General features: G+C 34.6%; 1 protein-coding gene across 1 annotated transcript in view; it reads left to right on the forward strand.

The window, feature by feature from the left end:
• The window catches only part of LOC118195991 (GATA-binding factor 2-like), a 126029-nt gene that overhangs the window by 60726 nt on the left and 52093 nt on the right, over positions 1 to 13210 (forward strand). The window contains exons 4-5 of the mRNA XM_085821784.1: positions 9462 to 9749; positions 12248 to 12390. Of these exons, the coding sequence (XP_085677910.1) occupies positions 9462 to 9749; positions 12248 to 12390 (431 nt within the window). The remainder of the gene's footprint in view (positions 1 to 9461; positions 9750 to 12247; positions 12391 to 13210) is intronic.

The raw sequence follows: 13210 nt of genomic DNA on the forward strand, positions 1-13210 counted from the left end.
AAATCTCAAAGTATTAATTTTTGTGGTGAAACACCTGCAACACTCTCTTATTTTAGGTATTGACGTTTTAAGGGCCGCGAGGGCCAAATTGAATTTTCAAGATATTTCCGTGGTGCTGGAGATGGACCAGAGGGTGGTGGAACCTGTGGAGACACCTGAATTGGACCTTAGCCATTTGAATGACCAGGAAAGTAAAGCAATACAGCAAGAATTGAGTAATTTTTCTCATTTGTTTTCAGAAAAACCAGGAAACTGTCAAATCGTGACTCACAAGATTCAATTAAATGCCGAAAAACCTTGTAGGACTAAACCGTATCGCTATGATAAACAAAAAGACCTAATCATCGAAGAACATATTCAGGAGATGTTAAAGAATAAAATAATAACGCCCATAAATAGTGAGTACGCGAGGCCAGTCGTACTATGTAGGAAAAAGAACGAGTTTCCTCCTTCAGATAAAAGGGCTTGGAGGTTTGCTATCGATTATAGAAAACTAAATAGTATCACTAAATTTCCAGTTTACCCTTTGCCGGTTATAGACGAGATCATTAGACAGATCGAATCGACAAGATATATGTCTACTTTGGACTTAACGTCTGGCTACTATCAAATAGCTATGAGACCCGAAGATATACACAAAACCGCGTTTATAACAAAATTGGGCACTTATGCATTTTTACGCATGCCCTTTGGGTTGTGTGGGGCCCCATCAACATTCCAGAGAGCTATGGACATTGTTCTAAAGCCTGTCCTAGGAAAATCAACTTTAATTTATCTAGATGATATAATTATAACGAGTAGTACGTTGGAACAACACATTAATGACCTCGAACAAGTTTTTAAATTATTAAAAGAGGCCGGTCTTACAATTAACGCCTCAAAATGCAAGTTCGCAACTAAAGAACTTAAATATCTCGGTTATAAAATTTCGCAAAAGGGTATAGAAACGCAAGATTCAAAAATAAAAGCTATTAAGAATTTCCCACCGCCCAACACCGCCAAGAAACTTTCGTCTTTCCTTGGATTATGTTCTTACTATCGATCTTTCATAAAAGATTTCTCTAATATTGTTGAACCACTCTTAGTAATCAAAAGAAAAAAGAGTAAATTTACGTGGACAGCGGAAGCTAACACAGCTTTTGAAAGATTAAAAGAAGCGCTTATTAATGCCCCTGTTTTAAAATTCCCTGAGGGGGACGAAAACCTGGAAATTGCGTCAGATGCGTCAGACTATGCGGTGGGTGCGGTTCTTATGCAAAATAACCATCCGCTGGCATTTTTTAGTAAAACATTGAATCAGACACAAAGGAATTATACAGCTACAGAAAGAGAAACATTAGCCGTATTAATGGCTGTACACAAATTTCGAGTTTATTTCGGCAAATCGCCAGTAACAGTCTTTTCGGATCATGCGGCTGTTGGTAGACTTTACTCGGGAAAAAACCTAACGCCCAGGTTAATAAGATGGGCTTTAAAACTCCAAGAATATAATATCACAATAAAATATAAACCGGGTAAGGAAACAATGTAGCTGACGCACTTTCTCGTATAAAACTGGACGACGAAGGAAATGAACTTAAATGCGCTGTGTTGACTTCAAAAATTTTAGATTCTAGAGATACGGTTATTACTGAACTGAAAGCTGATCCTGAATTTGGAAATATCTATGCTTATTTGAAAGACCCCGAAAGCTTTGAGCATACAGATATCGATGCGATAAGAAATAGAGCAAAAAACTATGAAATAATAGATAATTTATTATTCTATACGAAAACAACAAACGAAAATCTTGAGTATAAGCCAGTCATCCCAGCCTCGCTTCGATTAAGCATTTTGAAGGAGTTGCACGAAGAAAAAACAGCGGGCCACCTCGGGGTCAGAAAGACTATAAAAAGGGTACGCGACGCGGTATATTTCCCGCAATTATACAAAATAGTAACGGCGTATGTCAGGTCCTGCAATCAATGTCAGTTAATAAATGGTATTAATTACAGCCCGGCCGGGTACTTAAATAGCATTCGCGCTACATTTCCGAATGAAATTTTAGGCATAGACCTCCTTGGTCCCTTCCCCCAGAGCGAGTTAAATAAAAATCGTTTTCTTTTAGTAATAGTAGATCATTTTTCAAAATGGATAGAAATTGTTCCTCTTAAACGCGCGTCAGCCAAAACAGTCGCAGATGCATTCTTACACAGATACATTTTAAAATACGGTGCACCGATAAAAGTCATTAGCGATAACGGAAAACAATTCATTAGTCAAGTATTTGAAAACATATGCAATGGACTTGGCATACGCCATATCAAAATGGTTCCGTATAGACCACAGGCTAACATAGCAGAAAGAGTTAATAAAAACATAGTAAAAATAATTCGCAGTTACGTGAGCACACATCACAAGCGCTGGGATGGCTACATAAATGAATTAGCTTATGCTTTAAGAACGGCACATCATGATACTACGGGAAAAACTCCAGCAGAATTATTTTTAGGCAGAAAGTTAATTACGCCTTTAGATAAATTATTCTTTGTGCAACAAAGAGAGCAGGAGTTTAAACAACAAGATGTGCAAAAGTTGATTGATCAGGCGCTTAAAACCTCGGATACGGCAAGAAATAGACAAAAGTTATATTATGATAGAAAACGCCGTGAAGCAGATTTTAAAGTTGGGGATAAAGTATTGAAGCGGAAATTTTCTTTATCAAGTGCCCCAGACAATTTTATGGCAAAGCTAGCTCCAAAGTTTGAAGGCCCCTATGTAATTCAGGAAATCAAAGGGGTAGTATTATATCTTAAGAACGACAGAGGGGAAATCTGTAAAGCAAGTCCCGACCAGGTGAAAAAATACTATAATCCAAATGATTTTGAAATCCTTAAAAGTTTCTTGCAGGACTCAAGTCTAAACGAAATAGAAGGGCCAGAGACTGCAACAACTATTCCACCACCCAAGAAACGGAGAACTGAAGAGAGACCTAGCACTTCTACAACCCGGACGTCGGTATCAAAAAGAAAAAATGATTTTCAAACTCCGGCGTTTAAGAAAAACAAAAATACAGATGAACCGGGTAAAGAAACCGTGCTAAAGACGAAAACACCACCTACAAAGGATGGCAGGAGAAATTACACATCAAGGAGAACGCGCACACGGCCACAGAGTCAGGTGCCAGCAAGGCCGCCGTTCCGGAAACTGAAACGCCAGCAGGAGGCACAAAAATACGAGGAACAGAAGAAATTCAAGAAGGACTCCAGACCGGAGGACGTCAAGACTAGCCGTCCCAGGCAGAAACGCAAAGGCCAACAACCAGACGATTACTCCGTCAAGAGGCCAGCATGTAGAGGACGCAAAAGAAAGAGCAACGTGGACGACACTCGGAGATAAATAAGGAGAAGATTGACATCCATGAAACCTCTAACTTGGGATCAATTTTGCCAAAAACGGATGACGGAGTTTCAAGCATCGAAAACTCAAAGATAAGTTAAAACCTTCTATAAATTTTTTTCTTTTTTGTTCCGAAATGTTATGCCTAAGTACGAAGTTCTATGTTTTGACGAAAGTCAATATGTCTCGGTTGAGACTTAGTTTTGTTTTACTTTATTTAGCTAAGGCAAAAGTATTATTTTCTTTAAGTGTAAAAGCTAAAAACAAGCATTTTCTGTGGGTCGAAAGACTAATTCTGTTATGTTAAAGCCAAAATTTGGCCGAAGATAAAAATAACTTCGTATTCTTGTATTAATAAGAATTTTACTTTCAGTGCCGCCAGCTCGGCGAAGAATGAGTAAAGTAAAAATTTATTTTCTCTTATTCATTTTATGGTAAATTGTAAAAAGCATATGTATTAAAAATTTGTAAATGTATGTAAATACTTGAAGGTTATGTAAAAGTAGAATTTAATCTAGAAGCATAAAATTGTAGATGCTAAAAGTGAATGCTTAAAAGCAAGGAAGTCAAAATTTAAGTATTAAACTGTAAAGTCATGCTTTAGAGCGAAAGCCTGCATGTTTAAAGATGAATGAGGGGGAAGTTAGAATGAATGTGTTTTGTAGGGTTCTCCACCTACATTTGAATTTTTAAGAATATTAAAGTAGCTCATTGAGTTGTAGAATGTCGAGTAAGGTGTGTCTATTTGGTTGTTGAATTCTAACAAATCATGGTGGTTAGGGGAAGTGTTGTAAGACTAAAACACGAATATTCCCGTTTGACACCACACACGGTAGAGAGCCAGGGTAAAGTTAAATTAATGCTTGAAAAATTGAATGAATGTGAAGTAAGCAATAACTAAGAAAAACGAATCGTTAAAAACAAAAATTTATTGTGTCAAGAAAGTGTAAATTATAATGTATGTAGAAAGATACTGATACTTATTCCTTCCAGATGCTGGAAGGAAAGACCAAGATTGATTGATGAAGTCCAGGAAAAGTTGCTGTAAGAAGAGAGCTTTATAACGAGCAACAGAATTTTAGTATACAAATGGTTACATAAGATATTTTTTTGTGTAAACGAGGTTCTCGCCAGTTAGTTCAGAATTAGAGAAACTTACAACAGGTCGTTTGTAGGACCTGCTTCCAAGTTTTCCAAATTCTGGCAGCGGCAAATGTAGGGTTTATATTTATTTTAACTAACATTTATTTTAAGTTTAAACTATCTTTCCTGTCAAGCCTTACTTTCCCCTGGAACTGCCAATGCCAGAATATGTAAATTTGAGTAGAACGCGCAAGGATTCAAATTATCAGCGGAAGTATTCTGATTTAAATAGAAGGAAACAAGTTCGGTGTGAGAGATTCTCTTACTTAGCGAGCGCGGAGGTAGTTAGCGAGAATTGAAGAACCCCGCGTTGCGGCCTATGTGCTTGGCGGGAAGTAGTGGTCATCGTTCCAGTGAGCTTCAAGTCTGCTGAATTAGCAGCGGTATTGTAAAACGCGGTGAGTTAGTTATTTTAGAGAGCCTCGTAGTAGAATCTTGTCTTTATTTTCTTTTCAGGTTATTATTTTTATTTGACTGCCAAGTTGGCACCGTCTGTAAGCGTCAAGAGGACGCAATTGTAATTTATTACGTTGAATAAAAAGGGACTTAAACCCTTCACAAGCTTCTATCTTTTATACAAGTTTTCACAGTCACCTCTTGGTTGCGTGCAAGTTGGAGGCGCGCAACGTTATAAGGTATTAAATAGTATTTGACTTTCTCTGAACATTTCTGAAAGGGAATAAAACAAGTTTTTTTTTAAGTATTATTTAAAATTTGTAACTGAGTTATTATAAAATGTAAAGGGAATAATTCTTTTAATTATACTTATCAGATTTTTTTTTTACCCTTTATTTCAACAATACATATTCCAAAACTCTTTATTACGTTCTTAAGTGCGCATCTCATAGCATTTGCTTTACAATACCTTTTAACAGATTGCTTTCCAATACGAACAATTCTTGCTTAAATAGTTTTATAACGTATTTGTCAACAGGATTTCAATTTATGTTTACAATTCAATATTAAGGTTATTATATATTTAGATAACATTTATAATCATTATAAATTAGATACATTTAATCATTAGATTTCTTCACAGTACTTTCACAGTTGTTTATAAGTGAATAAATTCTTCATTTCAAATACATTTATAAATAATTTAATGAATATTTAAGTATTTTGTCAAAGGCAGATACATCCTTTTTGCAAGCACATGCATAAATACCCATACATATTTCCTATTTATCATTTCCGGCATGTGCAAATCTTTAATTTCTGTGCATTCACTATATTTTTCGTGTAAAGTAATTTACACTAATTTAGCATACACCCGAAAGTTTTACATAAAAATATATATGAATATAATTTGAATGAAAATTATAAGTATTATTTTTAATACCCACTCAAAGGTCAGTTTTTCTTCAAAATTCCTCCACGATGGCATCTCTCTCTTTAGGCAGATAGCCCTTGCATGCGTTACTCTATTTAATAAAAACTTAATCTGACCTATGTGCCTAATTACAAATATTTTAACATACATAATTTTATATTTACATTTAGCCATCAAGTTTCAAACTTTTCAAATCTTCCTGAAAATAAATTTTGGCAGATCTCTTTTAGCAATTTCCTTAAAATCTATATTTTTGTAGTGCAACTGCTTAGAATTTTATAAAACAAATTCATAATCAAAATCGCTGTTGTTAGTATCGAAAAATAACCAAGATGTGATTTTTGCGTAAATGTCAGTAAACTATACAAATTGCTATTATCCATCACACTATGAATGTTTCTTTCATGCGAGAGTGTCCCTTTTTCGATTTCTATGGAATTGTCGTGTATCGAAATACTATCAGAATCTTGTCAAGCGAGCTTCTGAATGTAAACAAAGAACATCCCGTCTGGTGACCCAAGCTTTAAAGCAGTGCTTCACTTCTAGCGCGGAATGGCCCCTCCTCCCTTTCCTACCTCCATGGTTGCGACCTCACAAAGCAAGGGCAGACAAGGTAGTACCAGTACGGTCCCTGCCGAGCCTTACTCTGTCCTGAGAGCCCTCAGGCCTTCTGTGAAGTCTGTTATTATGTCCCCGTGGTTGAGACTGCTTAGGTTCAGATCCTAACCAGTACTTCCCAGGCATTCGCCTGAGTCAACCCCCGGGGGGGGCTAAAACTCAGACAGCTAATAGTAATTTTATAGCAATATTAACTATCCAATCAAAATTACCAAAACTGACTCAATCTGAATTAAGATTTCGCTCTCAACATAACGCACTTGCTCTCTGCGCTTTGGCCTAGCTGGACTTCAGTCTGTCTTTTCCTCCTTTCTTACTGCAAAATTATCTAAAATGTAAGCTTTTTGGAATAGGTATAATTAATGAGTCAACTTGTTTGTAGCCGCAACATGTTTGCTGAAATAAAAAATGAAGATTTCCTTTTCATTATGGATCAACACTTCTACGCCATCAAAATTCTTTTTGGTCAGTTACTTCTGAGTTTGTTTTTATCTCATACATATAAACTGACGAGTTAAAACATTGACCATTCCCACATTTTCGGTGAACTCGTCTGGATGATGTGGAGAGCGATTGATTAAATGGGAATGGTATTTAATTGTTACTGGAGAAGGTAAGGAGTCATTCTTACACTTTTACGAGTGATAGGAAAGGCTGCTAATCTAAGTGAATTTTATAGAGCGCAGATTGTAATGGCCCGAACGAGTATCTCCGAAACTGAACGACTGGTAGGTTGTTCACGATCTGCTGTTGATTTACGCAAAGTGGATAAATGACGGTAAAACCAGGAATAGGCGCCGAGTGTGGAACGTCCACGTGTCATCAAAGAAATAGAAGGTCTGAGACTGTCTTACTTGGTACAGCAAAATCGGCGCCAGACAGTAGCTCACCTGAAAGCCCAATACGATGCAGGTCCAAGTGTAAGTTTTTCGGGAACACACAGTTCAGCGGACATTGTTGGATATTGGATTGCACTCATGTGCCTCTGGTGACCAAGCATCATTGTTAAGTACGCTTACAGTGGTCCAGGGAACATCGAGACTGGACCATGAAAAAGAGGAAGACATTTGCTTGGTCGGATGAATCACGGTTTCTCATTCATGACGTCGAGGGTCGGGTCAGGGTACGCCGTCTTCCAGGCAAACAGTTACTTCTTTCTTGTAGAGCAGGTCATACACAGGCTGGTGGTAGCGGTATTATTCTTTGAGGGACCCTTGATGAGCGGCTGTGGGACCCTTAGTTGTGATAGAACAGACTATTAAAGCTGCGGACTATCTGAACATAATTGCTATGTGTATGCGATAATTTACGAATAAGCAGAATTTATATGTTATCAGTAGGCAGTAATTTATGAGTAAGTAGTAATTTATGTATTATGTAAAGTAGCAAGTCTTATGCTCAAGTTTAGGTTAATGTTATGTGTCAAATATCGTATATCATGAAAGTTTTATGTTTATGTCATACCAACAATGTAACTAATGTAAACCGACCAACATGTAAACCAATGTCACTCTGAAAAGAAATAGCCCCTGTACGGCCATGTACACCTTTTGTGAAGTATCAATAAACTCCCGGTGCGCCTTTATGAGGCCCCAGGGAGTTGCTGCTTCTGGATAGGGGAGGGCGTGGGACATATGCCTGTTTACCTCTGTTAGACGCCAGGCGTCCCCGTCCTCCGTCACCTGTCACCTGAACATAATTGCGGATCAGTTACCCCTTACATGGCGTCTGTCTTCCCAACTGGAAATGGAGTCTTCCAGCAGGACAATGCGCCATGTAACAAGGCTCGAATTGTGTTGGAGTGGTTCGAGGAGTATAAGGATGAATTGCAATTAATGTCCTGGCCACATAACTCTATGGATCTTAATCCAACAGAGCATATTTGGGACGTAATGGAGCGATAGCTCAGAGCTCAAAAACCACCATATCGGAATATCCCGATTTTGCGTGACTAATGTTAAGACATTTGGTACAATCTATCTCCAGGTAACTACCAAGAACTTGTGACATCCATGCCAATGCGACTTGCAATGTTTTGCACGCCAAAGGTCGCTTTATTCAGTAGGTGGTCATAATATTTTGGCTCTCCTGTGTATATGGATTTGAATCTTACGAATAAAATTATATTAGAGATGACAAATACATGATGGAGGCTACTGTTTACGAATTCAGGGCCGGTTTTTGGAATGTTATTTACAACGAAGGTTCTTATTGCACAGAATTTAAGTTTCTGATTGGAGCTCGATATAAGATCTGTTGCACTGGTTGACGTTTTGAACAATATTCTCCAGTATGGATGGTCAATGGAATTTATCAAGCAGCTATTCGCGTCTGTAAAAGCAAAGGACATATTATCTTGATCCTCATTCTATAAAAGTCTTTGGTTATTTAGACATTATTTTATACATAGAATGGCGGCTGTACTAGGCCCTGGGTTATCGCATGCATTTCAATATATCGGAAGTAAAAGTTAAGAATGGGGAACAATTTGTTAAAAACCAGTCATTATGAAATCTCAAATTAAATTGTTGATGGTTGCAAGTGAGTACAAAATCATACGAGCTCATATAAGCTTCTTCCCTCTTCCGAATTTATCTATTCCTTATATTATAAGTGTGATTTGTGGAATGTAGTTGAAATATAAGAATGTGGACATTATTAATGATTAATAATTATGATATTAATAATGACAGAAATCCTTTAAATTTAAAATAGTATCTTTTGTTAATTTTTCAGCCCTATCATCTCGTTTATTTCTGCGTGATATTTAATATAAGTATCATAACAGAAATAAAGAAATAAGTAGTTAAATAATGAAAGGAAAAGCTGCTAAGTTTTATTGAATAAACGGTTTTTAGCTAAAGGTAACAAAAATATGAGCTCGCTTCAAGGAAAGTATCGCTTTTAATATATAAGCAAATAATTTAAATTGATTATTATTTAAACAGAATTATAATTGTTTTAATTTTGCTGTATTTATTTCATTCTGAAGGTCAAATTTGTTCCTGCTCTTGTTGCCATGCAACGATAAACCATCAAAATAGCCCACAGGCATACCAATCAGTTCCTCATCATTTCAGCCATACAAATCAGTATCAAAACATCGTTTCTCATAACGCACCTACACATAAGTATCCCTATCCTACCTCACGAGAAAATGAAGCTCCATCGACATCGGCTCCTCCAACGAAAGCTGAAAGTAAAAATACTACAGAAGAGAAAGCAACGAATAATGAAACTCAATTGAAAAAACATAAAAGCAAAGGCCGTTTAAATGCAGGTGAGTATTTCATTTTTGGAGCCTAGCATAAAAGTAAATAAAGCATCGTAATAAATGACGAAAAAAATTATATATTTTTTTTACCACACAAGAATCGCAGCACAGAAGTTATTATGGAATAACTTTAATTCATTTGCTTCTCCTTCATACTTATTAGTATTAAAGAGTGTATACGACTTCAAAATAATTAATAATAATAAATAACTTTCAATTATTGTTTCATCATACTGTGGCTTACTTGGAAATAACAAAAGGAACCACTCAAAGTATTAACTTTTATTTTGATGTAATATATAATATACGTTCTCAAGCCCGGAGAATACTTTTTACAGTAACATTATACAATTGCGCTGTTACTTTGAACTGCCAGTTCACTTCCAAATAACTGTAGGGATCTTCAGATGACTTTTCATATCGTCTGCCTTCTAACTACAAGTATTACGTTCAAAGGAAAGTCTAGAATAAAACTACTTATTAATAAGTCGACATAATGGTTAGAGAAATTATAAATTAATAGAAACTAAAACTCGGCTAACTTACGGGCAGTCGAATCACGCGTTTAAATTAAAAATCATACATAATTAACACACTTAACTCTTATTGACTGCTAGCGAAGCAATCGCAGCCGAAACTTACTTATTTTTAGTCCAATAAAATTTTAACAGGGAAACTCAAAACAGTAATTAGTTATGCTGCCAAGTTATGCTGCCAAGCAATCTCTCTGACTGAAATTTAGAACCTAAAGTTTATTTATAATTCAACCGATTTTCATTCCAGTGTAAGCTGCTGGAAGTAGGAGGTGTACGAAAGCCAATATAAGATAACTGAGGGAAGTAAAACCTTACAATAAGTGTGAGAAATTTAATAATTTATAATTAATTTTGATTAAAATTAAAAGTAAATTTACAACATAGAATTGTTGATAATGTACAATCTTTTTGTTTTTTACAAACACAGAACAGGAAAAGTGAAATGTTCTTAGAGCCGTTTTGAAGCACCTGCAGTTTTTATGCAAATTCACTAAAAGCTTATCATCGCTTTCGTTATTCAAAGAGTGGAAAATAAATTACAACATTTGAAATCGTAATGTCTTCATGAATTTCATTGTTTCTTACAAGTTACTGAATATTAAATTCTATTAGCATATTATTTTTTAATGCTTATAGCTTATTAATAAAGGAATGAGCAGCAAATATTCTAGCAGAAAAACACGATAAAGTAAGAACCGATAGTTTGTATATACCGCTTATGTTTGCTATGAAAATGTTGTTAAAGAAGTCTTGCAGTTTAATGTAATATATATTTAATAATATTATGTTATTTTTATATTATTTAATATAATTTTTATAATATATATGATGTGACAGATATGATTTCATATACAATATTTTGCTATTGATTATATTAATTTATGTTGTTGCGCATATAAGAAGCTTTTAGGTCAAAGAAAATAAATATTCAGTTTCTTAAAGTAAGTCTACAAATTAGATTATCTATTGTTAGTGTCTTAACCACTCGCCACTGGTAGGGTTTTTTGGATGCAGGTGTAGATACTTTACATGGAAACTTAAATTCTTATTTATTTCACCAATGCATCAGTGTGCAGTTATATATTGTGAAGTAAATCTCATATACTTGATTGCATATGAATGCATTTAATATCACAGCATGAAGAACATATATGAATCCAATTAAATATTTGACATTACAATATATTCTGACGTAATAGAATGAATATTAGTGCAGATATAGACATATATATATAATTTAAGAAAAAAGAACAAACTAAAAAAGACCTTTGTGGTCAAGAATTTTGCGCATTGAGCAGCGAAAATTAGAAAACAAGGTAAAAAGAATGTTCTTTATGCTTTTGCTTTAAAGCAGATGTGATACTGTGGTTCCGGTGAATAATTTTAACACTAAGTTAAAATAAATTGCAATTAAAAGTGTAAATACAAGATAAATGAAATTATCACAAGAATACTTACAAATAAAAACCGAATTTAAAACTCAAATCAAATTGGAAGTAATATGTTGATTAAAGTTAAAACTATTCTAAAACATTTGAATAGAAATACAAAAGTTATTTAAGACATAAGCAGAAATACAAAGACACAAAGAAGCGGTAAATGGTAAATTAGCTTAATTCGAATCTCATTATGGACTCTTCAGGGGAAATGCACAATGGCTTTCGAATCCAACTAATTCCACATCGCGTTTCGTCAAAACAGAATAATCGAGACTGTACACGAAACTTTTATATTATTTAACTGATTAAAATAATCTAGATATATATATATATGTACATATATATGTATAATATGTATCGGAAATGATAGATATTAATAAATAAAATCAATTACTGCGTTAAATTAGGATTACGAGATGATAAAATATTTAGCTGCTTTACAAGCCACATATAAAAGAAATTTATTAAGATTGAAACTGCTAGTAAATATGAAATAATAACACTTTATGACATTTTATTCTTCGGGCAGGCCGTGAATGTGTGAATTGTAGAATTACGTCTACGCCGCTGTGGAGGCGAGATGGGACGGGTCATTATTTGTGCAATGCTTGTGGACTTTACTACAAAATGAATGGCCATAGCAGACCTTTAGTGAAGCCAAAAAGAAGACTGGTAAATATTTATTTTCTCCTTGGCTATTGAAACATATCTAGAGTACATAAATTATTTCGAAACATTCAACAATCGATCAACTGCAAATCTACTGCTTGAGTTAAAAAAAAAAAAAAAAAAAAAAAAAAAAAAGAAAGAAAGAATAAAAAAAAGGCATAAATTTAGACTGCGATAAGTTTTATCAGTAAAAATACGGGGAACTTACCTAATAAAATTTTTCTATGAGCTGTGCAGAAAACAACTGTCAGACTTCAGACTGTCAACAAGAGAAACGTTTTTCTAAGCCAAAGTAATTAAAAAAATTTTCCATTTCCATATTACAATACCAGTTTAAGAAAATCTATTTATTTTAAATTGGGGAGGTCAATATAAAAATAGTGTTTCAGGCAGCAACATATGTTAAGTTTTCAAATGTGAATTTCCAAAAGATGCCATTTAAGCCCGAAAAACATTGATGAACATTGAAAAACAGGAACATGCATTTCAAGTCATTAGAATGCTAAAGTTCGAAACTTTGTACTTCAAGGAATTAAATCTTTATACCATTTCTAACATCAACATTTTTCCAAGTTAAAAACTGATTTAAGTCATGTATTTTCACAATTCTTTTTTCAGGGCAAGTGTTGCATATTTCGGACTTCCTTTTTTTAAGCGAAGTAAGAAGCAATTTGTTACAGGATTGAAAGCTTGCTTTCTTTCATTTATTTCTTAAATTTAAATAATAGCTCTGCAACTGCTTAACAGATATTAAGTCATGATTTTTTTTTACACATCCTGTTTAGAGAATAATGTCTTGTAGACTAATAGTGATAAGAAAGTA

This window comes from Stegodyphus dumicola, chromosome 8 (genome assembly GCF_044657685.1).
Source record: "Stegodyphus dumicola isolate Sdum_Otavi_A_Nest chromosome 8, ASM4465768v1".
NCBI classification, from domain to species: Eukaryota; Metazoa; Arthropoda; class Arachnida; order Araneae; family Eresidae; genus Stegodyphus; species Stegodyphus dumicola.